The sequence below is a fragment of the Peromyscus leucopus genome, chromosome 16_21, assembly GCF_004664715.2.
Source record: "Peromyscus leucopus breed LL Stock chromosome 16_21, UCI_PerLeu_2.1, whole genome shotgun sequence".
Lineage (NCBI taxonomy): Eukaryota > Metazoa > Chordata > Mammalia > Rodentia > Cricetidae > Peromyscus > Peromyscus leucopus.
In genome coordinates, this window is record NC_051084.1 from 79,053,418 (window position 1) to 79,081,196 (window position 27,779).

At 43.9% G+C, this 27,779-nt stretch overlaps 1 protein-coding gene across 2 annotated transcripts; it reads right to left on the bottom strand.

The window, feature by feature from the left end:
* Positions 1-27,714, bottom strand: Fam155a (family with sequence similarity 155 member A). Of its 2 annotated transcripts, XM_028872313.2 has the most exons (3): positions 27,547-27,714; positions 2,176-2,221; positions 1-645 (listed from the first exon to the last, which is right to left on the bottom strand). In XM_028872313.2, the coding sequence occupies exons 1-3, from the start codon at positions 27,589-27,591 to the stop codon at positions 356-358; spliced, it is 381 nt and encodes a 126-aa protein (XP_028728146.1). In that variant the 5' UTR covers positions 27,592-27,714; the 3' UTR covers positions 1-355. The 2 variants fall into 2 exon arrangements, 1 of the variants encoding a protein (XP_028728146.1); XR_003734809.2 differs by lacking the exon at positions 2,176-2,221.
* Positions 27,715-27,779: the final 65 nt, after the last annotated feature.

Consider the following 27,779-nt stretch of genomic DNA (forward strand, 5'->3'; position numbering starts at 1 on the left):
CCAAAAAAATAAAAAAAAAAAACCCAAAAAACCAACACCACCACCACCAACAAAAAACCCTCCAAACGTTAAAACACAGTGTATAAAATGGTGTGAGAAAGTGAGTCACGTGCAGCCTCTTAGTCGGTAAAAAGCTGCAGCTGTGTCCTTGGGAATCGGGCCCATCTTGTTGAATGTTACCCACAGGTCTTGTGGGAAGTCGGAGGGTAAAGCACCCGGGTGGGTTTCAGTTCCCGGGCAGCAGCAGGTGCGCATCCCGGGTGGGTCGCCAATGCTCTGCGCGCAGGAGCGTGTGCACCTGCCCAGCCCTGCTCGGTGCATGCGCACACGCGCGCGCGCCCCGGGCTGCCTGCGCTCAGTCCTCCCGGGTGGAGTTGTCCTCGAGCGTGGGGAGGCCGCCCAGGCCCAGCCCCGAGGAGTTCTGCGCCGCGGAGGCCGTGAGCACTGTGTGAAGGAGGATGAGGACGAGTACACACAGCTTCAGCCGGGCGGGGCACAGTCTCGTGGCCGAGGACACTGTGAGCGACGTCCTGGGACAGGAGTCTCTTCTGTCCACGGTCCCTTTGGGTGGGGGTGCGGATTGCTCCTCGCTCCTGATGTCACAGCATTCGGGTTCATCATTGGTTAGGAAGGTTTCGTAGAGCCCTGGGGGGAGAAGAGGAGGGAGGTTAGAGCCCAAGGATGCGGAGGAAGGGGCGCGAGGGTTGGGGGTGGGGGATGCAAGGGGACGGCCTCATGCCAGCTGTCCTTCAGCCTTCAGGATTGTGCTGCCTACAGGCCCTGCTCCCAAAGTGTGCTTTGGAGTCCCACATGGGGACAGGGCGTGCTGGGCGTTGAAAGTATACAGAACATTCCTAGACTGACAATCAGAGCTTCTGGTTCCAGATGGACATGGAGACTGAGTTTACTCGGCCACCATTCAACCCTTAACAGGAATGCGGCCACTAACCTAATCCATACACCAACACCAAGGAGTCCCGCCTAGAGAGAGGGCCAATGGATCAGATATCAAGCACCGGAAGTCCTGTTTGCCCACAGTTCCCTCGGTGACCCTCGTTCTGTCTGTGATGCTGAGAGAACAGGAGGGGGTCTCCGCATCTCACGGGAAGCGGGTCCCCATTTGATACACCCTCTGTGACCCCAGGAATTGATGCTTTAATACGTTGGTGTGGACCCTCCGCACTCTGAAGCTTCCGGCTCTTTCACTAGTCATTCCCATGCACCCTGCAACTTCCAACCAACTTCTCTGATCTGTCTCTGTCTCTCTGTCTCTGTCTCTCTCTCTCTCACCTCTTTCTCTCTCTCTGCTCTCCTTTTTCTTCTAGGTGAATCCTGTTCTTTCCTCCAAAAACACATTGTTTGTATTTTAAAATTGATGAGTGTGTACTTTGAAACTGTCAAAGTGATGACTAAAACAAATTATTATTATTTTTTTCCTGTTTTGCATCTTGCCATAGTTTGTATAATACTGTAAGTAGCTGTATAAGCTGCCTGGCAGCTAATGCTGCTGTTTTCATTTTTATCTAGTGATTTTTCTCATAGGGTCTTAGAATGAACATTCATCACATCATCCCTGTGTTTGAAAATCTTAAAGAGAGGTGTTTCAAGAATTGACATTTTTCTTCCATGGAAAGTGCTTGGCTCAGCGACTAACAAATATATTGATAATTTTGGCTAATGTTAACAATAGTGATTTGCCATGGCATTTCATTGCTTGTACCCACCTCAAGAAATCCAAGCATCTTTCCCACCCCTCCCACAGCTCAGTGCCCGACAGTCTCGGGAGCACTTGGTATGAGCCAGGCTGCCCTTCCTCCCACTGATTCCCAGTGTGTCCCTCATCTCACTTTTCCCTCAGGAGTGGATGAGAGGAACTTCCTTGTGTGAGGTCACACTGCCAGTGGTTTACTCTTCATACTCTTCAACACAGCATTTCAATCAATCCCCCCTTTCAATCACAGCTGCCCATTTTTGTGTCAATTCCCACACCCAACTCTCAACTTGAAAGCATGAACTGAACAGTTTCACCATTACATTTGCGGTACAGATCAGAATGCCTAGACAAGTAAATGGTGAATGAGCTCGTATTGTATGAGAAACCAAGCACATCTATTCAATTAACCACAAAGAAGCTTTCAATAGAATATGCTTCAGTATGTTTATAGTGATGCTTACAATAGTCATTTCTTCTTAGGCATTCAAAGGTAAACTTCACCTTCGCCTAGGAAGAATACGGAAAAAAGACTGAATTAATGAGATCTGCAGCTCCGACATGTCTATCGTATATTTTCTTTCATATATCTCAGCAATAGACCAGTCATTTATCGAAGTATACATTTACAGTACTGTAATCAACAATGAAAAATGGTTATAGAGAGCAACACAAACAAGACCCTGAAGATTGTTTAATCAGCACTTTAAAATGTTAAGAACTGAAGTATTTTTTTTTTCACAAGGTCACGAAAATAAGATGGCCTCCCAACGTTACTCAGAAGGTGGGTTCTGATTTAAACTAAGACCATTATAGACAGAATAATACAATTAGTGTGGGCCAATAGGCCCTTGTTTGGGACTGCCATAGCTCCTACCTTTCTCTTTTTCCTTCTATATCTTGAGAATATCACTGGGAGCCATGTACACGTTAAAGTTCAGGTCATTTCACCAGACACTTTAGAAAGGGAGAAGAAAATTCCCAAAGCATAAATTCCAAGTGCTTCCTGCTCAGGGGCAACATTGGGACCTCTTTCAGACCCAGCTCAGAAAGGAACAGTGGACTCCAAGCCTCTGCTCCTACAGCTCTCCGCTTTCCGAGACCTACTATTTCTCTATGCCCCCGGATCAGCTCCAGACACACAGCTTCATCTACAGCAGATGGGCCGCCAGCCCATCCTGGCAAAGAAGCCACTGGATCTCCACTGATTGTCCTGGAGGTTCCTATCCCTGTGACTAAACAACCACTTGGAAAATAAAAGCAACATTCTCTTGCTGTTCATTTTAGAAGAAAATATATGTGTTCACAATACATTTAATTAATAAATGCAATAGTAGTAATAAAAGAATAGCAATTGTGTGTTTTTATGGGGTACCAAGCAGTGTTTCAATATATGTATGTGTTGTACCAGGCTTAGAGTAGGTCATTTATCATTTCTTTATGTGAAAATATTTAAAACCCTTTCTTGTAGCTTATTGTTAATTGGTAGCCACCCCGCTGTACAACATCGTACCAGAACCTATTCTTGTTTGCAGTTTGGCACCCATTGATCATTTACCTTCCACCTGCGTTCTATTCACAACTTCTACAAGACCGACTATTTCAGAGTCCCGCAGGGCGACAATGCTTATTTCATTGAACATGATCGTGTCTGTTTCTATTCACATTGCTGAAATGGCAGGATTTCCTTCATTTCTTACGGTGGAATGGTATTCATGTGTACATATATTCACACACATGTTCAAATGTCTACCATGCATTCTCTCTCAGCTCCTCAGCTGGACATTTGCACTGCTGTTTCTTGGCCACTGGAACAGTGATTCAGTGGACGTACAAGTGTGATGACACTTTGGCTAACAGAAAAGCTTTACGATTTCCAAATACTTACTCTTAGGAACTGGGGGTTGTGCTGGATGGTAGGATGCAAGCTCGGCATGTCTGAGGCTTTGAGTTTGAGCCCCCAAGAACATAAACCTTACTATGTGGTCATTTTAGTTTATCATCTCAGCACAAGAAGGCCAGATACATAGATGAAATCTTTAAACATGTGAGGTTATCCTCCATTATTTCTGACACCTACCATTTGAGATATTTGAATCTAGGGAGAAAGTTCAATTTTTAAATAGTTTGAAAGACTTTAAAATGGTTGTTGAAAATTCTAATTGTAAAAGCTTGGAAAATAATACTGTGAAGAAAAACAATATGAAATCAGCCAAATCTGACTCCACCAGTACCACCATCATATCATCATCACATCATTATCATCATTATGATCATCATCATCATCACATCATCATCATAATCATCACATCATCATCACATCATTGTCATCACATCATCATCATTACATCCTCCTCCTCTTCCTCATCACATCATCATACCACATCCTCATCAACCTCATCACATTACCATCCTCATATTATCATCATCACATCATCATCATCACATCATCATCATCATCATCAGAGAAAAAAGACAATACTGAACAATTTACATTTTTTTATCAAGGTACACACATATATGGAATAAATTTAACTTGTAGATTTCATATATAAAACATTTAAATGAGATTATGCTTTACATTTTTCTTCTGCATTTGATTTGCTAGTGTCTGTTTTATATGTTGCATGTTTATTACCAGTAGGAGTCCACACAATGTGTCTGATAATGCGCAGCTTTAGGAGCATCAAGTTTCAAGGCTATGTGCCATAATGGTAGTGGATGTCTGCAGGGAAACAGCTTTTGCTGGATAGGGTTGCTGCACAGGTGGGCTCATAGCATGTGGGACCTTCACAATGTGAAGCCAGTCTGCAGCTCAGCACAGGTGCTGTGGGGCTGGTGGAGTCCCACCCCATCTGAGGAGCAGTTGGCAATTGAGAGCTGCTGGGCAATGCAGCCAGTGAGAGGCTGCCCATTCTCCAGGGGATCTCCAGTGGATGGGACCATACCCAGCTGCCTACAGGCAACATCGGCTGAACTCACGGGTTTACAAAACAGTACTCAAAGGTGTCGGGGAGTGAGTGGTTCAGAGATAAACAAGAGGGGAGGTAGTTGGGGTGGATTTAATCAAATTATATCAAATCAAAATACATTATAGTCAAGCAGGAAATTCTCAAACAAGAAAAATTTTTTAAAAAGAAAAGCAAAAAGGCAGAATTTCTAAACTTCATGAATATATTCTTAAAGGTAGTTATATTTCTATTATATTTTCTGATTATTGGTGTGTTGAGGTGGTGTTCTGTAGTTTGGATAGTTCATATTTTAAAATGGCTCATGTTGTAGAAACTTTTATATTTATAGATTTAAAACTCTTAATTTTTCCACATTGCCTCCTTATTGTTAATGTGTTACTTGTGTTTTTCTGTATTGTTCTTGCTGAGACTTGAAGTGTTTCCTTAATTTTCATTGTATTATTAAAGATGCATTCTCAACCTTATCATGTATTATTCCTTTTGCTAACACATTAATTTCTGTATTTTTGTTGCATTAATTTGTTTGATATATTTTAAAAATACATTTATCATTCATTTAAACTTTTATTTGTATTAAGTGCAGTGGTTTTTCTTGAAGACGTCTGGTCTTCACATGTTTTGCGTATGTCTTGTTACTTAATTGCTTTTTCAAGTGTTAGCATTCTACAGTCATGAGTAGTATCTGTTTTAGTAAATTTTTTGTCTGGTCGGAATATTAGCATCTGAGGAATGTGTAACTTATAGATGCTCTTAATTAGTTTTCTCTATTTTATACATGCATATACATTATAAATATTATAACATGTTGATTCCTATATATTTTTCTGTTTTGTCAGCAGGTACAAATATTCATCAACATTCATGTTTCCCGGGACATTTACTACTAACCAAAACGATTGATACGCTAACAGTACAATTGTGTTACCTTTGTTGAGGTTTTTGTCTTATGATTCCTGCTGTGGCTTTGAGTGCACATTGTTTACTATAAATATTTCTTCTATAACACTTAGCATATGTGCTTTTGTGTTTTATTTTAATTTTTTACACTCTCTCTGTATTGTCTATACCTCAGAGTTTCACACTGACTGAAGAACTTGGATCCATCATTACTGTGTGAACATATTTAAGGACAATTTTTTTTCAGAATTTTATAAATTCATGCTGTTATTTTATTAGACCCTTGTCTTTAATTGATGAATTAAAAAGAACAATAATTAATGAGGATTCCTCTTATTATGAGACTTTCTATGACCATACAGCCCAGACTGACCTGGATCCAAGATTCCCTTGCCTCAGCCTGCCTGGTGGGATGACAGCTGAGGGCAACCCCACCACAATGATATTTTACGTCCTTTGACTAGTACTTCCGTGTTTCAAATCTATTTATTCCCAATTATTGACATTTTGTGGGCACTCTTTGAGAGATTTTAATGGCATTCACGCTTCACTTGTATGCTGTAACTTCTCTTTCATTCTGGACTTGGAGATGACTTGGCTGAACTAAAGATCAGCAGCAGCGATGTAGACACACAAGACACAGTCAGACCCCATCCAGGAGGTCTGCAAGCAGCCAGCTCTGGGCTTCTCCGTCGTTTCACTCTGAATCCCCGGACTATGGCATCTGCCCTTTTCTTTCACACACTGTTTTCAAAAGTCTCAGTTTTAATAACGAACCACTTTTCAGACTTTGTCACTTCTATGAATGCAACTTTAAGTTTTTACTTTAGATTCAGTAGAATTTAGAGACTGGCAGAAGGTAAAATATTGGCTCCAGCTCACTAGTTGGAGCCAGGAGTCACACTAATGTTTAAATGCGATGACTTACTCTTTACTGAGACAATTTTTTTTTTTTTTGCCATTATGAAAACCCTAACTTCGTGTTTCAGAAAATGGTTTTGAAAATGGGCATTTTGACTTTAATACCTGCTTAATTTCATGTTTACTACAATAGTTATCTACATGAATGTCACCAGTTTCTCTTAAACTGTCCAAATATTCAAATTGTATATTTTTTCTTACAAAAAGGAAAAAAAAATAAAATCTATAGAGAATTTGCTGGTTTTCAGCAAATAATATATAAATAATATAACATGAGTTTCATTTTAACTGTATTGGCCATTTGAAGAAATATCAGATTTTGTATATTTAAATGTTTATCATTTTTAATCATGTCTTTATAAGCAAGGTCAAATTGTAGTAAAGAAGTTGTGCAATTGAAAGTGGGCAGTGTCAGGGGAGGGAGACAAGGGCGGGTGCCTCAGCTCTAGAATGCTGAGAAGGGCAGTGTCACCACACACAGCTAAGTCAGCAGGGTTAGTCTTCCTCTAGGTGGCAGTATGGGGAATGCTTGCTGCCATTTCCTTCTGCCTTAGCCTTCTAGGCACACAGCTCGGTGAAATTGTCTACAAAGGAGATGTAGATAGTTCTTTAATGAGGGAAGGGACCAAGGCAAGCTTTGGTGGTTGAATCCCTTGAATCAGAAAATACCTAGGCATAGCCTGATAATAAAAGGAAATGCAAGCACAGCCAGCCTTTTGCGCTCCCAGCCTCCACACCCATGGACTCCACTGGCCACAGATGGAGATATTTGAAAACTACTTCCTCTGTATTGAAAGTGTTCAATATTTTCCCAATATCACTCCTCCACACAACACAGCATGGCAGCTCTTTATATATAACCTTTACATCACATTAGGCATGATAACTTCTCTGGAGATGATTTCAGGTACAGGGCAGGATAAGCATAGGATGTGTAGGAAGGTATCACCCTCAAGTTCTGCACAGGACTTGAACAATCAGAGATTTTGGTGGCAGTCCTGGACCTTATCCCTGTGTGGAGTGAGACTGAACTTCTATCAGGAGGAAATCTGACACACACTCTCAAGAAAGCACCACACGGACTGGATTATGCCAAGGCCATGGAGAGCCGAGTGCTCACTGCACATTAGACTATAGATTGCTTCTAAACTGTAAATGGTATGCAATGAAATTAAAATCAAAGATTCACATTATAAAGCCAGAAAAATTTACACAGAGATTTTCCTCATTCATTAAGACCATAGCTAAGTTCAAGAATAAACTGGGCATTTGAAACGTCATCTTGAAGCTAAGCAGAGAATTTTCTCAACCAGTGTTCTCAGATTTTCCAGTATTTCACCAGAACAAAGACAGTATGCAGCCAGAGAGCCACAGTCTAAACAGAAACCAACGTGTGCTGTAAAATATCACATTTCACATTGTTATTTTCCTCAGAGTCGTCACACTGATGCTTTTTAATTATGAAAAATGCATCTGAGAAAAACAGAAAAAATTATTGGACTGAGAGAATGTACACTCACCAAATATATCATTTATTTCTTCACCCCACCCATAATGACTCCTTGGTGGGCTGCCCTAGGACTGCTTGATAATATGGGATTGTCATGTATGGAAAACCAAAAAGGTTCCTGAAGAAGTGAGCAGTTATACTAAACCTTGGAGTCACATGGGTCACCTGGAATGGCTCCTGTCTTTCCCTGCTCTGTTCAGTGACCGTCTACCCCTTGACCAGAGGCCCCTACCAGAGACAGTGAGAGTCACCAAGGAATGTGGGAAAATGGCATTTCCTCCCCCTTCTGTGGTTATGACAGAAGGTTCTTGCAGAATGCTTTCCTTTCAGGCTGCCTTGCTCTCACACATTCCAGGAGGACTGGAAGACCTTGAATCTGTCTGAGGATGTTCCCGTGTCTTCATGCTGAGAGCTCTGGACCCTGAGGTGGGTATTCCCATCATGCATTACTCAAAAGCAGCCCAAGGGGAGGGAACAGTTACTCCTTGCGAGAGCGTTGCCTGTTGCTTTCTGTTTCTATTTATTTTCTTTCATTTTCTCTGGGAAACGGCACATATCACATACTGTAAATCAGTTTGGCCTGCAGTGCCTTTTAAACTGGAATTTCCCCATAACTAGTACTCTGTGAAGGAAATATTCTTGAAAACAGGAAACTGTACAAATAATTCTGCAGCTGCTGTGTCTCAAACGGTGAGCTGTGATGGGAGAGACAGTTTTGCTAACGCTTTGATCCATCCCTGTAGTTACTGCACAGGCAACGTTTCCTGCCTTGGGTTTGGAAAGAAAACCAGACTCTCCATGTAATCGCAGAACACACCCAAACCTCCTCCAGGTCTGTACGTGCTCAGCCACACACTGACACACGGTCACAGTTCCATGGCATTCAAATACCTTGTAAATGGGCTTGGGTTTCAGATATTTGCTTTATTGAGTAAGAGAAATTATTTTCATAATTTATTTCAGTTTTTGAAATGCTAAATGTTTAAACAAACAGTTGAGATTTTAAGAAACAAATGCTAAAACTTAAGTTGGTTAGACTGAAACTTGGGAAAAAAAAATCCCACTAGTTGTCTATTAAAATAAAATACATTATAGTACTCTATAGGCCAGGCCAAAAAAAAAAAAAAAAAAAAAAAAAAGTCAGTGTCAATATGTCAGTACTGTTTGGAACTAATGTTGTAGCACAATTACAGGACACACATCTAGCACGTGGAAAGTCCTGGGTTTGATCCCAGTGCCACCAAAACCAAAGAAGAAAATAAAGTAAATGTGTAATTTAACCAAACAACAACAACAAAAAACCGAATAACAACAATCACAAAAAAAACAAACTCTAGAATAATTAGCTACCTTTCTCAAATTTAAATTGAATTGACATTCAGTAGTGGTTTCCCCACTTATTTATTTATTTGCTTATTTATCTTGATGTATATGAGTGTTTTGCTTGCTTGTACATCTATGAGATCCTATGTGTTCCTGGTGCCATCCTAAGCCAGGGCATTGGATCTCCCTTGAAATGGAGTTCTAGACATGGTTGTGAGCCACCGTGTGGGTGCTGGGAGTTGAACTCAGGTACTCTGGAGGAGCAGCCAGTGCTCTTAACCGATGAGCCCTCTCTCATCAGTCTGACATCCAGTACTTTTAACACTTAGAGTGGTGCTTTCAAGTGAAAAATGTCAGAAAGTAATTTCCAGAGAGGAATAAAAAAAAAACATTGGAAGTGTTGCATATTTGTAGGGAGCGGGGAGCGTGTGCTGGGATGGAGGGCTGGTTTCTCGGAAAAGGATCTCACTCATATATCCTTCCCTGGAAAGTTGCGCTCTCAGAGTCGCACATTTTCCACTGAGGAACTGGAGATATTAATTTTAGATTCATGCAGGCCGGTAGCCACATGGAACATCTCAGCAGGACTATTAATTCTCGTTCCCTTAGCTACAGTGAAGGGAGAGCGTTGACGTCAGCGAGGCGCTGCGTCCACAGGCATCTTGCCTCCGCGCCCTGTCCTGTGCCCAGTTCCTTCTGTTGGGGCCTTGCCTCCGAGAACTACGGAAGACGCGAGCCTCTACAGAGCTTCAGCACGGAGGAGCTGGAAAACGTTCACTAATTGGCCAAGGGCTGAAACTAAAGTGGTCGTTCAGTATCAGGAAATTATTATTTTTAAATAGTCAGGAAATGGTTATTTTTAAAAGTTAGTATTCACAGGCCGGGCGGTGGTGGCGCACGCCTTTAATCCCAGCACTCGGGAGGCAGAGCCAGGAGGATCTTTGTGAGTTCGAGGCCAGCCTGGGCTACCAAGTGAGTTCCAGGAAAGGCGCAAAGCTACACAGAGAAACCCTGTCTCAAAAAAAAAAAAATAAAAAAAAAAAAAACCAAAAAAAAAAAAAAAAAGTTAGTATTCACTATCCCATTACAACTCTTAATTGAGAACCAGATTATCTGTCCTTTAAAACAACAAATCAAACCATTCCTGAAATAGTTTCAATAATTGTATTTCTCCAGAATTGTCCCCACCCAAAAAAACACCCCCAAACAAACAAAAACAAACAAGGAAACAAACAAACAAACAAAAAGCCAGAAAATTCTGGAAGTTCTATGAAACTGGCAAATGTGCCTAGGTGATGATGGAGAGAGACAGAGAGAGGGGGCAGGGGACAGAGCAGGGTAGAAATGCTTACTCCTTGAATTAAGAATCAGACACTAAGGCCAGGCATGGTGGCGCGGGTCTGTAACTCCAGCACCAAAAGGCTGAGGCAGGAGTATTCCCAACAGTTTAAGAATGGTCTGGATTACATAGTGAGTCCCTGTTTAAAGAAAAAAAGACGTGTGTGTGTGTGTGTGTGTGTGTGTGTGTGTAAAGAATCAGGCATCAAGAAGTGATGTGAAAAATAAAAAGAAAACATGTAAAACACTCATATTTAAGGACCTGGAAAAGATGTGATAGGGTGGGAATGCTGCTTTATGACTGAGAGATGCTGGTTTTAAGCTCAAGCCCGCATGGGAGGAAGCTGCTTTTGAGCTAGAAGGAATCGTAGACTTTCTGAGTTCCTGCGAACAACATTCAAAGAGTTGAAGATTTTCATGCTTTGGTCCTTCTCCAATTCAAAGGATTTGTGTTAAGGAGAGAAGCGTCTAGGTATAAGTACTCACCTATATTCACATAGTGTAAGAAACGGAAGTGAGAACTCTACAGTGAGTGAAAAGACGTGTGCTGCGCCTAGGCCTGCCGCGTCTTTACACACACATTAAATTCGGCTATGGACTCACATTTAGAGATTCAGATGTGACCTCCAGTGGCACGTTAACTACACATGCTGTAAAATACTGTCTTCCTTTTGGTGGTTGTCCTGGATGGTTCTATTTCTACTTGACACAAGCTAGAGTCACCTGAGAGGGCGGAAACTCAATTGAGAAAAACGCCTTCAAAGCCTGCAGGGCATTTTCTTAATGAGTGATTGATAGGGGAAGGGCCCCGCCCATTGTGGGTGGAGTCATCCCTGGGCTGGTGGTCCTGGGTGCTCTAAGAAAGCAGGCTGAGCAAGCCAGGGGGCATAAGCCAGTAAGCAGCACCCCTCCATGGCATCAGCTCCTGCCTCCAGGATCCTGCCCTGTTTTAGTTCCTGTCCAGACAGCCTTCAATCATGGACTAAGTTGTGGAAGTGTGAGCCAAATAAACCCTTTCCTCTCCAAATTTCTTTTGGTCATGGTGTTTCCTTACACCAGTAGAAACCCTAACTAGAACTTTGGGCTAGAAAAGCCACGGAGTGTTGAGAGTTCACTGGACTGTTCTGTGGGAACTTGGAAGGCAGGACTGTGGAGAGCAGTGTGGATGATGGAGGCCTGGCTTGTGAAGTCAGAATGAAGTACTGGCTCTACCAGGCCATTTGTGTGAAGCATATCTGGTGTCAGATCAGGTGGATCTGAAGAATCAGCTGTGATTAACAGGAGTCTAGAACCACTAAAGAAAACCTTTCTTTGGTGGGACAATGAATGCTGATAAGCCAGGGCTGAAGAATCGGCTGTGGTAAGAAGAGACCAGCATCACTGAGGTAAAGTCTTCTAGGAAGTGTTTCCTCAGGGTCAGCACACAGAAACTGTATTCCAGAAGCAGCCAAGCTGCCCCACACTGGCAGCTGACCTTGACAGTGTTAAGAGCCACTCAGAAGGTGCTGGTTTTGAGGGCATGGAGGGGTCATGGAGAGAAGAAGAGGCTTGTTACTGTGTAGCAGGACTAGAGTCCCTGAAGAGAGCCCAGGAGAGACTACTGATGAAATTGTAGCCCAGCTGCATTTTTGGAGATGCCCAGTACCATGAGATGACCACCAAGAATAGCAGCGGCAGTGGAGGTGAACCATCTGGCACCTAGAAGACAAGATGTGTGTGCTGCGGAGGGTGGAGCTGGAGAAGTGACCCAAGCCCTTTGGAGGAGCCCAGAAGATTCTGAGTGGATCCCAGACATTGAACACTGAGCTATTTATATTTTTGGAGTTTGGATTTGCTTTGTTCAGAATGAAAATGTGTCATGGTTCTCTCTCAAATAAAATACTAATTTATTTTTTTATTTTATAGGAGCCCATAATTCAGAGGCTGAATTTATAAAGAGATTTTGGGTTCTAAAAGAAACCTTAGATTTAAAAACAGACGGAATTTGAAATTGCAAAGGCAGTGGGATTTTTAAGTTTGTAAAATGTTTTATATTGTGATATTGATGTTGATGTGTGATATTGGGGATCAACAAGAAAGAAAACGTTATGACTTAACAGTGATAAGCTTGTGTGTCAAGTTGACGAGGATCAGTTTTGTGTTAACTTGGCACAAGCTAGAGTCATCTGAAAGGAGGGAACTTCAATTGAGAAAATGGAGATCCAGCTGTAAGACATTTTCTTAATTAGTGATTGATGGGGGAGGGCCCAGCTCACTGTGGGTGGTGCCATCCTAGGGCTAGTGGTCTTGGGTTCTATAAGAAATCAGGCTGAACAAGCCATGAAGAACAAGCCAGTAAGCAGCACCCCTCCGTGGGCTCTGCATCAGCTCCTGCCTCGAGTTTCCTGCCTATTTGAGTTCCTGTCCTGAGTTCTTTCAGTCACAGACTAAGATGTGGAAGTGTAAGCCAAATAATCCCTTTCCTCCTCAACTTGTTTTAGGTCATGGTGTTTCATCGGGGCAACAGAAGCCGTATCCTGACAAGCACAGTGGTTTAATATGGTTTTGTCTGTTTTTCACTCACAAGTGAGGACCTGAATTCTGGGGCTGGACAAAGGGTCAGTTGATAAAGTGCTTGCCTTACAAACAGGTCAACTGGAGTTTTGATCCCCAGAACCTATGTAAAAAGCCATGTGTGGTCACAGACTCTTGGGAAATGGTAATGGGAGGATGCCTGGGGATCCCTGGCCAGACTTAGTTTACTACTGAAATTCAGGCCAAAGAGCAACTCTTTCTCAAACATGCAGGATGGCTAGCACCTGGGGAACAACACACTTTTGATTGTCCTCTGGCCTCCACAGGCGTGCATATACATGCCAGAGGCCATGTCAGAGGAGCAGCAGGTGGTGACTGAGGTTCAGGGTGTTGAACCACCAGGAGGAAACACCCTGATGGATGTATCTCTGTTAGGCAAGGCCCACGAGACCCCAGACCCCAGAATGTCTTTTGCTTCTGCTGTGCCTTTGCATGCTTGCTGCTGCCATTTCTGATATCTGGCATGGTTGAACTGGGTGTGGGGAAATTCCCCACTGCCTCTAAGGTAATGTGTTTATCTTATGGAAACTTCCCATTCTACTGGGCAGTTTTACCTGTGAATCATTATGAAGATGACTCCCTCCCTAAGAAGTACCATCTAACTGATGATAATCATGTCAGCTTACACATAGCTTTGATGAACAAAAGTATATACAAGGATTGTTTCACAGCTAGACCTTTGAGTTCCACCTAAAGAACTGTTTTAGATCGCAGCTCAGATTAAGGACTAAGGAGAACAATTGAATTTTCTGGAAGCCAGACTGTCCTCAACTCTCTTAATGCTAAAAAGATACAGGCACAGGTCTCGGTGTGCATCATTTGGCTGAAACAAGCCTTGTAATAATTTCGGGTTTGATAGATGTTTTGACAATAACTTTAAGATAAAAAAAAAAAACCCACAGAGAACAATCTAATATCCATGAAGACACATAGCTAAGGTTAAGAAATACAAAGCAGCCCAACTATTAAGGCTGACTGTTGATCAAAGGCGATGATTAACTCTTTGTACCATTTCTGCCTTCAGTCCCTTGATATAAAAACTAGTGGTAGATGGGTATGCACCCTGAAGATCTAAAGTACAGCCGGCTGATTGTCTTTTATGTGCATAGTTTAGGTTTGTGATTCCTTTAGGATTCCTTGTAAGATTAACTTTCTTGACAGACAATAGAATGATTGATTCTTTCTTGGTAGCCCAGAATATACCCTGCCAGCAAGGGAGCTGTCTGTGAAAAGATGCTTTCTGTCTGCTTATGCCCTGTTGATCTGCAATAAGTTACTTAGATGTAAATGTACATGGGATATTGGGATGGCTTTATTTTTAATCATGTAAGGGAGATGAAAAACATGTTACCTGTACTTTCTAGGAATTTAGCGAAATCACTGTATGGGACAGAGATTAGAATGAAGATGGTTTTTAGAAGTACTTTGGCCTTAAAGAATCCTTGTGGAAAATAATAATTGTTTCACTGAGGGGGCCTTGTGGCCACCCCACGACCTTGGTCACAGGACAGCTCAGGTACAGTTGGGGCTCTTGTATTCTTGTGCATTGCACACAATGCACAATGAAAGGCTGGGGCCATGGAGGCCTGTGATGCTCCCCTTCAGCAAGACATGTAAATTAAGGTTGGGGACCCTGGTACGAGGAAGTACTTTATGGAACAATTGATAAGTACGCTTCTGTATGGCTGTAGGGAAGCCAGCAGAATCCAGCCCAGTTGGTCCATCAGAAGAGGCTGCTGAATAAAGGAAACAATCAAGAGAATGTGTGAGCGTCTTTTTCCTAAATCCTTCAGATAAAAAAGTCCAGGACGTGCCAACATTGTGGTTTTTCTCTTTGAACCCCAAGTGTTGCTTTAGAGGCTGGTCCCTGAGGCAGCCATATATACACATGTGTGTGCATCTACAGAGAGAGAGAGAGAGAGAGAGAGAGAGAGAGAGAGAGAGAGAGAGAGAGAGAGAGGAGAGAGAGAGAGAGAGAACTCACTGGGCAGTGGCGGGACATGCCTTTAATCCCAGCACTTGGAGGGCAGAGGCAGTGGGATCTCTGTGAGTTTGAGGCCTGTCTGATCTACAGAGTGAGTTCCAGGACAGCCAAAGATACACACAGACAAAAACCCTGTCTCAAAAAACAAAACGAACAAAAGAATGGGAAACTCTCCTAGATGCTCCTAGAAACCCAGGTGCAAACGCTTTGATTTTTATCCAGGGAATATCATTAGGCTTCTATGTTGTGGAATAATCTTTGTACAGTGTGAAGATGTGTCACTCAAATTTGTTTAATAAGGAGCTGAATGGCCAATAAGCTAGGCAGTATTTATGGAGCAAAAGGATGCTTGGAAGAAGAAGGCAGAGATGCCTGAGGACGCAGAGCAAACAGCATGGTCATTACAAAGTAAAAGTAACCAAGCCATGTAAAAGAACATGTAGATTAAAAGATGTGTTAAAGCTGAGCTTTCATAGTTAATAAGTCTCAGTGTCATTACTGGGGAGCCATGGTCCTTATGAAAAAGTCTGACCATACTTCTGAGCTACAAAGCCTTATGGTACTCTAATACTAGTCATTTTCAGCAAATTTTTAAAGAATATGTAAAAATCCAGGAGAAAAGATACAAGGTATACTTCAAAACCAGAAAAAAAAAAATATATCATGATGAAGAAAGGAAAGAATGTCGACACATTTGTTTGTACAGATTGCTTCCAACTACATACAGCAAGCATTTCATTATCAAAGCAGGAAGATGGTTTATGACCTCTGGAGTCAAACCAGTAGCTAATTGAAAGGATGTCAGGTACTCTGGTTACAAAACCACGTTCCCATGGAAACGAAGGCACCAAAGAGCAAAGAGAGATTGCCAACGGAGCCTAAGACTTGTGAAGTCTGCAGCTGGCTTTCTGATGAGCTTGAAAAGGCAAGTTAATTTCTATTCTTCAGTTTTCTTGTTTGCTGAATTTAATTCCTGTGCCATGATGGTGGGGTAAAAAGTCAAAAAAGCCACTGAGCTCCTGTTCCCTCAAGGTAGACATTTCTCTTTTACAGAGTTAACCCTCAGTGAGTCCATCCCATCCAAGACACCGTGATTCCCTACAGTATAGGCAACCATTGGCAAAGCCACTTGTTGGAGCTGGGCAGCTGGCTCTGGCCTGTCAGTGCTGAAACTCTTGGTTCTCTCATTGTGGGGTCGGTCACCCTTGCTTCTGTTTGGGTTAGCTGATGAAACTCATGATTTTACATAAACATGATTCCTCCATGGATAGAATTTCCTCTATTCTCAGGACAATTGGAATGGAAAGAAGTAGAAATTATCACCTTGGTAAGGATCAGGACTGAGGATCTGAGGCCTTGGGGGGGTGGTGGTGTCTCTATAGCGAGAGTGCTTGCTTTTTAAGCCCAGAGGAGTAGGTTGTCAGGTGGGAGATTGCGTCTTCTTTATATGACAGAAAGTGGCACCCAAGAAATCCTAACAATATGGCCACCTCAACAAGACCTGACCAACGACAACACCAACTGACAAGACAAGGAGGACAGGTAAATCTCACAGGCCCCACACCTAGGTGACAAGCTACAGTAACTGGATGGAGGCTGATAAGTAGTCTTCTCCAGGGATGGATACCCCAGTAGGCTGTCCAATCCCAGATGGTCAGCGCTAAATGTACATATGGGTAATACTGAATTGACTCAGCAGGACACGGACACACACACACACACCTCTCTCTCTGTGTATGTATACATAAAGCAAAATAATGAGGGTAAAGGCACCGAAGTAGAGGTAGGGAAATATATATATATATAACATCATACATAAAGTTCTGAAAAAAATTATGAAAATGCCTGGAAATAGTAGAGTGGATTTAGGGAAAGTGAAATAAAAATAATACATTCTACAAAACTGTTAAACTATAATTCCTTTCAAAACTATTGGAGAAGCCTATGAAATCAGTCTAAAAATGACAGGAGAAACACTTCCAAGTGGAAGACAAAGTGTTGTAGAGGTAAGAAACTGGTGGGTTCCCATGGTGCCCCACACCCATGCATAAAGAGATCTCTAATCAGACTTAGTGGATGGGTCATTCAAGGAAAAAGATATGGATACAGATATGGGAAGAGGGCAATTCTGGGTGATCTTGGAGGGAAAATAGGAGGGGTGAATATGACCCTATTTCATTGCATACATGTATCAAATTCTCACAGAATAAATTAAAACATAATAAGAATCTACTTAGCTAGATTTTCTTTCTTTTCTTTCCAACTTTTCTCCCTCCAGAAAGGCATGATAACCTGGATCAGTTTAGGTTCTGAGCGACCCTCAGCATAATCCCCAGAGTGGCTGAGCTGTTTGAAAAATGTTCACTATGGTCTCACCCTGCACTGAAGGGTTCCCAGACTCAGGGCCAAATATGCTAATGATTGACAAGTGGCGGCAGCGGGGGTGGGGGTGGGGGTGGGGGTGGGGGTGGGGGGGTTCTGGATACCACACACAGAGCACACTGCAGATTTACTGTGGTGTTAAATTCCATCAAAAAAATACTCATGAAATTTCAGAGATCACTCTAGCATCCATCTTAAAGAGAACTGTAATGTCCATGCCTTGTGGTCAGCAATATGGCTCACTCTGGTCTCATTGTCCTCGTCCCTGCCCCAGAGCTCAGATCTCCTTGATTCTAAAATCTCACTGTCACTCCATGCCCTCTAATCTGGGTGAATTTTTAAAGCCTACAGTTTTTTTTTTCTCATGTAAAGGGTAGAATTTATTCTAGCATGCGCCGTGATGAGTATCTGTTTTATTTCAAACTCGCAAGCCGTTACTCACTGCCCTCATCAGTGGAGGCTGCTGTAACGGGCACTGTAGACACAGACGCTGTGGACGTCCCCATCTTCTGACTTGAAGAGCAGGAGACGGCTGTGTCTTGTCTGGGGCTGGAGTGCCAGGAGACTGTTGTCAGGGTCATCCCTCGAGGAGGCCTCGGACCTTTGATCTTGTCGTATCACAGGCCATCTTCTCCAGAAGTCGTCTTCACACTGTTTTTGCACCATGCACATCCACATTTCCCCCTTTCAAATGCATACCTAAGTTCTGTTGAGCAGTGCCCGCTAAGAACCACACCCTGAAGCGCTAACTTCTAATGCCTCAAGTATGACTATCTGGGAGACGGTTTTCTCTTGGGGCAGTGAGGTACCCTGCAGCTGTCTCACCTACACTGAATTCACACCTTTCTCTGCACACACACACACACACACACACACACACACACACACACACAACACACACACACACACAAATATAGTTGGTTCTTTTTGTCATGTTGAAATTCTAACTCATGGACTGAGATTTAAAGTTAATTTTAAAATCTAGAATTTTATAAATACATTAGTTATATGTTGCTATAATATAATTATTATATCTTATATGAGAGCTATAATACATAGAACAATGTCAGTTAGAGTCATAGCCATGTTTAGTGATACACATCAGAAGCTTTGGCTGTCTTGATGACAGGGATATATCTCTGTGCTCGTGTGTGTGTGTGTGTGTGTGTGTGTGTGTGTGTGTGTGTGTGTGTGTGTGTGTTGTCTGGGAGTGGGGGGAATAAGACCAAGAGCCAGCAAGTGTTCAAGAGACAGAGGGTGGGATCTGAAAATCTCACTTTCCATCTGGCTGGCAGAGCTGGCCATCTGACCACAAGCTTTTCCAGGAACAGAGAGCTAGACAGTCTTGGTTTTTATTTAACCTAAGAAAAGGAAAAAAGAAAAAAAAAAAAAGCAAAGATAGACAGAAAGAAGAAAAAAGGTCCATGTTGCAAAATACTTGTAGCATCCCTTTTTTATGCGATGTGTGGTATGAGGAGCCGGGAGATTTTGTGAATGATGTCAACCTTCAAGGAAAAGGTGGAAGCCATGGGCTTTTAGTTCTGTGAGCGCATGGAAGGACTTTCCCTGCTCTAGCAAACAACAGAGACATTTCTCATGAGCTGGTTTCAGGCAGCTGACTGGCAGTTCCTGTCCCACTTGTGACATGAATGCTGGATCCATAGCTGTGAAGTGTGGAATTATTCTTGCTTTTGCAATAACAGACTTGGAAAAGCAGTATCAGACTAGACAAGGATTCTTAAACTTTTTCCATTTTTGATCCCTTTTCATTCTAGACATTTTAACATTATTAACATCATTGATAATAAGTCATAAAGAAATTTGTTTTACGATTCTTTTTTAGTAAGCACTGAATTTTGCTTATTCATAAAAGCTGAAAGCCAATGGGCACACTAATGAGATGGGTGTGCTTATTTATTTTTGCATAAAGAACTGAATCTTGGGTAGATATTTCATACTGCAGGATGCAGCATCTTCGACATTTTCCAGAGCTGATCAATATTTTGATTCAGCAGTCATAATGCTGAAAATGTCACTTTGCATAAATCTTTAGTACAAAGTAACAGAACCATGTTTAAGACCATTTCAGAAACTGATGAAAATTCTGTCCTAATCCGAAGCCAAAATTCTTTTGGTAATTTTTGTGAAACTGAAGCTGATAACTCAAACAGTGATTTATACAATCAAGTGTTCTAAAACAAGACAACCCTAGTATACATAAATTAGAGATTGGTGTGTTGAGACATGATGGTAAAATATATTTAAAGTCTTTCCTTTCATAACTAAGCCATCCTGGCCCCATAATTGCAGAAAACTTCGTGCAATAAAAACACCAAAATTAAGCCAGGTGGTGGTGGCGGTGGCGCATGCCTTTAATCCCAGCACTTGGGAGGCAGATCTCTGTGAGTTCAAGGCCAGCCTGATCTGAGTTCCAGGACAGGCACCAAAACTACACAGAGAAACCCTGTCTCGAAAACAAAAACAAACGAACAAACAAAACCAAAACAACCCCCCCAAAATTCTCAGCATAGGATAGTCTCTAATGTGAGCCTGGGTTTATTGATGCTACACAGTGAGAGTGTACCCCTACTGTGTGTTCAGTGAAGTTACAAGACAAATCTGGGGAGCCCTGACAGAAATACCGAGAATTCATTTCATACTTGCTTTTGAATTATTTTGGGGTGAATGCAGTCAGAAAGCTTTCCCTGTTACTGATTTTTCACGATCCTGAACTCGGCAATGCATCCCACGATTTAAAGGAGCGCTGGGGTGGCCAGACTTACTCTATAACTGTGGGGAAATAGCTGTGGTCAAGCAAGTTCAATTTACGGCAGCGGCAGAATTGGGGTTGCTCCTTCACGGAGACGTCTCAAGTGTGTGTGAAACAGGCAGACAGGTCAAGGAATGCCGTCCTCCGGCTCTGAATGCCGTCCTCCCGATCTAAACCTGACTTCGCTACGTTTCCTTACCTAATCTGAAATTCCACATTTTCAACAGACCAGCCTGACAGATCTAGCTCCTTCTGGAGTCCCCATATGGATGCCAGAAACAGAGAATGTGAGTTCCTTGCCAGGTTCAAGGACAGCTGAGGCCCGATGTCAGGAAAGCCTCCTTAAGGGCACCAACCAGTGTTCTCCACACAGGCCCCTGCATTGCTCTGGACACAGCCTCGATGACCTGGAGGGGTGACCTCTGGATCCCTCTGATTCAGCTTGAACTCCTCTTGGGATAAGCTCAACTCCAGTCCCTACCAGTATTCCAGGCTCAGACTCCTCAGCTCTCCCGGTCTATGCTGTTCAATTTCTCCTCTCAGATCATGCAAGCTGTAGGATGTAAAACAGAAGGTTCACTGGAGGCGTGTCAGAATTTCCCCAAAGCTGTGGAGAGCAGCAGGCTTGTGGAGGGTAGCACACTGCCACCTACAAATCTGGAGCTGTGCGAGTGTGCCCACAAACTCTTTCAGGCTCTCTGTCAGCACACAGGATGCACCTCAGCCCATACGCTCTGCTCTGCACCCAGATAAATGGGAAATCCCCAGCCTCCACTGCAGTTCGGCCGTCTCCCTGCCACCATCAGACTGGACTGGGGTGTGTGTCTGTCTGAGGGGAAAGTCTTACGTCTGAGTGTTCATTCCATGGGCTTAGTGACATTCACTGACTGTACAGACAAGAGAGTCTTGCACTAGGCATGTATTTCCATAGCTTCTGGAAGAATCCAGACATCCTAAATTTTGTTCCCCATGATGTGAGCCCCTCCCAAAGGCAGACATTTGAAGGTAGAAGACGAAGCTGTTGAAAGCAGGAAGGATCTGAACTTGGATTATTGGACACCTGTAAATACCAGGTTCCACAGAAAGGAGACAGAACAGCCGCATGTTTGTGGTCTTGCATTCCACACATTTAATTTTGTGGTCTGTTATGTTTTCTTTGTATTTTATTCTGGCAATATCTTATCTCTTTAAATTTGTCTTTTGACTTCAAGGTTCATAATCTTACTGAGGTTTTGTTTTGTTTTGTTTTTTTGTTTTTTGCCTCCTTTAAATAACTGAGCTTTCTCCTACCCCCCAGAATTGAATTTGGAAAAATACTTAAATACAGTTTAAATGTGAAAATAGAAAGTGGCTGAGACATTGAAACTAAAATATATAGAAAGCATATTTCTCTACTGCAATACTGTAATGAGAGAACACTTTAAAAAATTTTAAAGACTCTTCTGTGATCTGAAGCACATTTGTGTGTGTGTATGTGAGAGAGAAAGAGAGACAGAGACAGAGAGACAGAAACAGAGACAGACAGACAGACAGAGACAGAGAAATGACCGGCTTTTCCTATGTGCAGGAAGGTTTCAGATGCCCTGCAGTGGCGCAGACTTGCCGCGAGGCGGCGCCATCCACCGCCTCAGCTAAATCCACCTGGCAAGAAAAGAACAAGCTCAACCTACGGTGTTTTCCCCAGAGGCAGAAACATAACCCTATCCTTGTCACAGCTAAAAGAATGGGATGCAGAATTTACACGGAATTCTCAAAATATGTTTTATCTTCGTTGTCAGGAACCCCCAGCGGGCCAGCTTCTACTTTCGTTCTTGCGAATCTGGAGCGGCAAATGACATCAGGCCCACTCTACCCATCCATCAGAGGGTAATTTCCCGCGTTTGTTACCATAGCACCCACAGCTGTGGTACTCCACTGCTGCTTCTGTCTCCTTCATCTCAGCTCCCTATTACCGGTAGGCAATCAAGGATTGCTCGGGGAGCCCCGGACCGACCCGGTGAGGGAGGGAAACACCGGAATTACTACAGTGGAGGCTGGGTAGTGAGACCTCGGTCACCCTAACACGGCAGGCAGCGTGTCACGGGGGGGGGGGGGGGGGGCTCAGCAGAACTAACCATGAGAAACTGCGCCTCCACCACCCCTGCACTGACTGACAGTCTGCCCTGACAGCACCCCGGAACTTCTCCCTAATTACCTCTCGAAGGCTGCTTGCTCCTCCCGTCTCGTCTTGCCAGTTCTGTTCTTCAGAACGGAAAAACCAAGAGACGTCTGGGCTCATCGCCCCCCTTTCTCCTACAGCAGAATTAAGCCCAGGCAGGCAGAAGCCCCTTTGCCGTCTAGATCCATGGCCAGGACGTTGGGGCATGAGCACAGCGCCCCGAGGCAGATGCTTTATCACAATGGACGGGCTTGCTCGGCTCTCTAATATAAATCTCTGGCTTAACAAGGGTCAGGTTGTCCTGTTGCTGGTCATAACATTACATTTGAGAGGACATGGCTAAGTTTTGTGAGCACCACAAAACAAACAAACAAACACAAAAAAAAAAAAAAAACCGATGCACCAGGGCTGAGGACGAAGCTCAGGTGGCCTCTCAGGTTCCAGGCTCTGTGTGTCTTTGACCCCCAGTGCTTTGTAAATCAGGCATAGTGTTGAATTCCTGTCATTTCAGTACTTGGGAGATGGAGCCAGGAGGAATGGGGGTCCAAGATCGCTCTCAGTTGCCTAAGGAGCTACGTGGGACCATACCTCAAAAACAAAACCAAAAGAAGCAATGTGCTGTAATGTTGAATTTAATTCTAGATTATTTCCATGACAAATTCAACTTCATAGCTGCTTTGAGAAAATTATGTTTTGAAATTACCAAAATTGTACTGGCCCTGGCCTGAGCTGAGCCATGGATGTAGCTAACAGAGTCAGAAGCATCCAGCCATGGCTAAGGGATGAATGGTCCCACCAAGGTCTGGGTCACCACACCTCTGGACAGAACTGGTCCCTCTGCAGCACCCAGCCAGGGCCACATGTAGTTGAGTGCTCACTGAATCCCAGTAGTTCTCAGTGTTGTGGAGGAATTCTCCACCCTCCACCCTCCCAGAAACCATGCAAAACCTACTCACTCCCCTTCAATGTGTTGAACTTGAAATACCAGGGTTCCTTTTTCCCCTTTTCCTGGTCTTTTTCACTTTTTTTTTAGTTATTTTGAGAATTTTGCCAATATATTCTGATCACATCCTCTCCCTCCACTAGCTCCTCCCAAGTATTTCCCCTCCCTACCCACCCAGCTGGTGCCCTTGATTCTTTAGTGTACGGCTTTCCACTGGAGTATGGCCGACTGACCGGGGACACACACTGAAGGAAACTGGCCCCCCCTCTCCCAGCAGCTCTCAGCCACCAATAGTTACACACCCTGGAATGGGACTTTGTGCCCACCTCCTTCTGCAGGCTCTGATTTCGCTTGGTGAAAAGGCATGGCTCCTGTGCACAACGTGACAAGTGTGAATTTATACATACAATTTCCGTTCTATGCCCCCCACCCCAAACACTCTCTCTCCATAGTCATATGCTGACTCGGGCCCTTACATTTCTTTCTGCCTCTTCTGCAATAAATCCCTGAGCCCTGGGAGGAGGGGATGGGACACAGATGTCACAGATTGGGTTGAGGTCTCCCCAGTCTCTTATTCTCTGTATCTTTGACTGGTTGTAGGTCTCTGTGTTAGTCACTGCCTACTGCACACAGAAGCTTCTCTGGTGAGGGTTGAGAGAGGCACTCCTCCTTGGCTATGTGGATAATTCATCAGGACTCAGTTTAATACCTGTCTATTTATCAGAGTGATAGTCCTCGGTTCTCCCCAGGCTCTGTGACCTGTCTAGCCTCAGGTTCTTTGCTTACCAATTGTGCCAGCTTTGAGCACCATCTTGTGAACAGACCTTAGGGCAGTGGTTCTCAACCTCCCTAACACTTCGACGCCTTAATGCAGTTCTTCAGGCTGTGGTGACCCTGGGCGGCAACATTATTTTCATTACTACTTGATAACTGTGACTTTGCTGCTGTTATGAATTGTAATGTAAACATCTGTTATGTGACCCCCGAAGGGGTCACAGCCCACAGACTGTGAACCACTGCTTCAGATTATTTCAAAACTCGATGATAAATGACTATAGTTTCTGGCCCCTGCTGTGGAAATAACCTTATTTACCTACTTTGTTTTCACGAGCCGGGATGAAAGAGCCACAGTTCTGACTTAGATGCTGGTTTTTCTCCCCTCCTTTTCTTTTACAGACCATATTTAGAGCTTGTGGTGGGCCTGTGCTCTGTGTCTGCCTATATGCCTACTGTGAGGAGCAAACCAGACGGCCTTGGCTCCCCAGTAGCCACGGTAAAAAGGTCGGTCACACATGACTTCTCTTTTGAACCTGTTCCCTCCAGAGCTTAGAAGACCTTTCATTCCGTACGCGTAGGGGGCTGTGGCTGGTTTACATCCACTCCACGGTGATGTGCGAATCTGCGTGTTATCTTCAACAAGGGGCTTCAGGAAGCCTTTACGCTGCAGTTGGGGAGCAAGTGCTGAGCTCCAGCAGGTCCCCTTCTTCCAGACACAAGCGCAGCCTGGGCGCTGTGAGCTTCAGCAGAGGCCTACCTGCCTTTCTTGCTCTTCCAGAGCCGGAGTCTGGTTTGGGTCATGCCTGGAGCTCTACTCCCACGGCCAGGCAGGCAGCAAGGAGGAGCATAAATGGCTTTGGCGTAAGGTCTTGCAGCCACGCAACTCAACAGGGACTCTGCAGCCTCAGGCAGGGCTCGGAGCTGCCAGTGATCACCCTGGACACAGTGTCCACCAAAGCCTTGTCCCACCCCAGAAAGGAGCCGTGGTCCTTCCTGTTGTAGGCGTTCACAGAATTTCAGAGTGGTGTGCCTGAAAGACTAACCAGAGCATTCTGAGCTTGGTAACACCGGGTCACGAAGCCGGCAGAGAGCCAGCGGCGGCGGAGAGGCCTCCCAGTGCTCCGCACCAGGCAACTCCGAAGGCCTCCGCGGACCTGGCATTATCTTCTAGGCCAGTGACAGATTCCTCTTTTTTGTCACCTTTCCTTAGAGACGTCACCACAGCCACAAAACGGCAGATTTGACAAAACCCCAAACAACTAAAAATGCGAGCGGTACAGGAGCCTTGTTGGTGCAGAAGATACCTGTGACTGCCTCTGCATTCCAATGGCTGGAGAGGCGTCCCGAGGAAAGAACCCTACGAACGCAAGCGAGGTCGACACATGGACCTCACACCTTCCTGTGGGCTTTGGTGGAGACCCTCTGAGCAGCCCTGGAAAGGACTGTGTGCCACGAAGGAAGGAACTAAGACCTGCAGACCCTCGGAAAGGCCGGAGGCCACAAGCGTCTGCAGCGTCCTGCGGACAGGATTTTAGAATGCAGGCTTTCATTTTTTTAGTGGTTATTTATGCAAAGCTCTATGGGAAAGTCAACACAAGTTAAGGCCTGTTTCTGGTGGATTTTTTTCCCCAGAGAATAACATTTCCTTCCTCTCTTTCCTCGTCCCCCTTTCCTTTCCTCCCTCCTTCATTTACTGCCTTCCTCTCTCCTTCCTTCCTCCCTTTTCCTCCCCATCTTCTTTCTCTCTCTTCTCTCCTCCGCCTCCTCTTCTTCTTGGTCCCCATTCTTCCCTTCTCCTCCTCCCTTTCTCCTCCCTTGTTCTCTTTCTTCATCCCCTCCTCCTTTTCTTGAACCCCCCCCCTTCTTGCCTATTATTGCTAAGCCTGTAGGTCTCCCTCATCCACACCCTCTTAGCACATGCGGAGGCCTGGGCTGGGGATAGTTACTGTGGTTTATCAGTGAAAAACCAGATTATGTGATGGGATAAGTGCCCTTCAGCCAGCCAGGGCTCTCAGGGCACTGGACTGTATCTTGGTGTTTTGTTACAATGAACAGGGGTGACCTAGAAACCACCTAATACGCTGTCACAGTGAGAACTTCAACTTGTTGTTGTTTTATTTTACTTACTTATTGTTAGATTTATTTATTTTGTTTTATGTATGTTAGTGTTTTGCCTACATGTATGTCTGTGCACTGTATGCATGCCTGATACCTGCAGAGGTCAGGAGGGGATGTTCATTCTCCTGGTACTAAAGTTACAGAGGACTGTGACTCACCATGTGGGTCCTGGGAACCAACCCCAGGTCTTCTGCAAGAGCAAGCGTTCTTACTTAACCTCTGAGCCTCCTCTCTAGCCACTCCCCCTTTTAAATATAATTGCCTATTTTTAAATTAATTTTGTGTGTGTGCCTGCGTGAGGTCAGGGGACAGCTTGGAGGGGTGGCTTCTCTCCTGCCGTCTTGGCCCCAGGGACTGAACTTCAGGTGGTTAGGATTAGCATCAGGTGCCTTCACTCACCTGGCTCTCTTTCTTGTCCTTCCATTGTGTAATGGACCATTTGAAAGCCCAAAATACAAAGAGAACTTTCTGATTGTCCCAGACTTATTCTTATGATGAAAACTCAAACGCTAAACATGCTATGAATCAAGTCAAATATTTTTAAAAGGTGGGTTTTCTCTCCTCTTCAGAGACTACGAAGAACTCAGGTGAGGACGGTGTTCTGGTTAGGGTCTTGTTCTCACTGAGAGCCTGTTTCAGCATGAGACTGCTCTTAGCGTTGACCTTGGAGTCTATGCTTGCCTAAACTACATAATGCTCATGGGTTTCTGGAGACAGGTGCTAGTGCTGACATCCTGCCCAATATGAGTTTTGTTTTGTTTTGTTTTTCCCAAAAGAAGTAGAAATATATAATGCAGAAAATATAGAAATCACCTTCCTGGGGCTTTTACGCACTAATATGCACACACGTGACTGAGACCAACATTTCTTTTTGTTCTCAATACGGATTAGGATAAGGTGATGAAATTCATCACAAACACAGGAATCATTGCAAACATTGCCCCTGCAGTTATCCTTATGGGACATTCACAGAGCGCCGCAGTTGGAGTGTAGATGTATGGTAGAGAGGTTGACTCTTGTTTAGGTCAGTCTGGGAGGCTTTTCCGTGCTTCTAGAAGAGGGCCATGTAAAAATACCTTTTTTTTTTTTTTGCAGGCTCAAGGTCACGTGAGCAAAAGGAAGTAACACTTGCATGGCGAGCAAAGGAAGGCCCCAAGCCCAGCCGTACCTGTGCAGATGAAGCTGGAGAGGCCTCCATAGATGACTTCGTCATTGTCGGGCAATATGAACGGACACCTGGTCTGCACCTCCAAACAATATTGCTTGCATGGAATTGTCTTTCTGCAGTTAAACTGTGTGACTTCAAAATACTGGGAGCAGAGCCAGGCTTTGTAGACAATCTGAAAAGCAAGGAGAGAAGAGTCAGAGACGTGGAGGGAATGCTACACACACGCCTCTTGT

Excerpts from the sequence above, each read along its gene's own strand:
- Fam155a (XM_028872313.2), bottom strand. The coding sequence starts at position 27,591 with ATGACGAAGTCATCTATGGAGGCCTCTCCAGCTTCATCTGCACAG. Across the intron at positions 2,222-27,546 it reads CTCCAGCTTCATCTGCACAG|GCGAAGGTGAAGTTTACCTT; the intron begins GTACGGCTGGGC and ends TATTCTTCCTAG. Across the intron at positions 646-2,175 it reads CCTAAGAAGAAATGACTATT|GGCTCTACGAAACCTTCCTA; the intron begins GTAAGCATCACT and ends TTCTCCCCCCAG.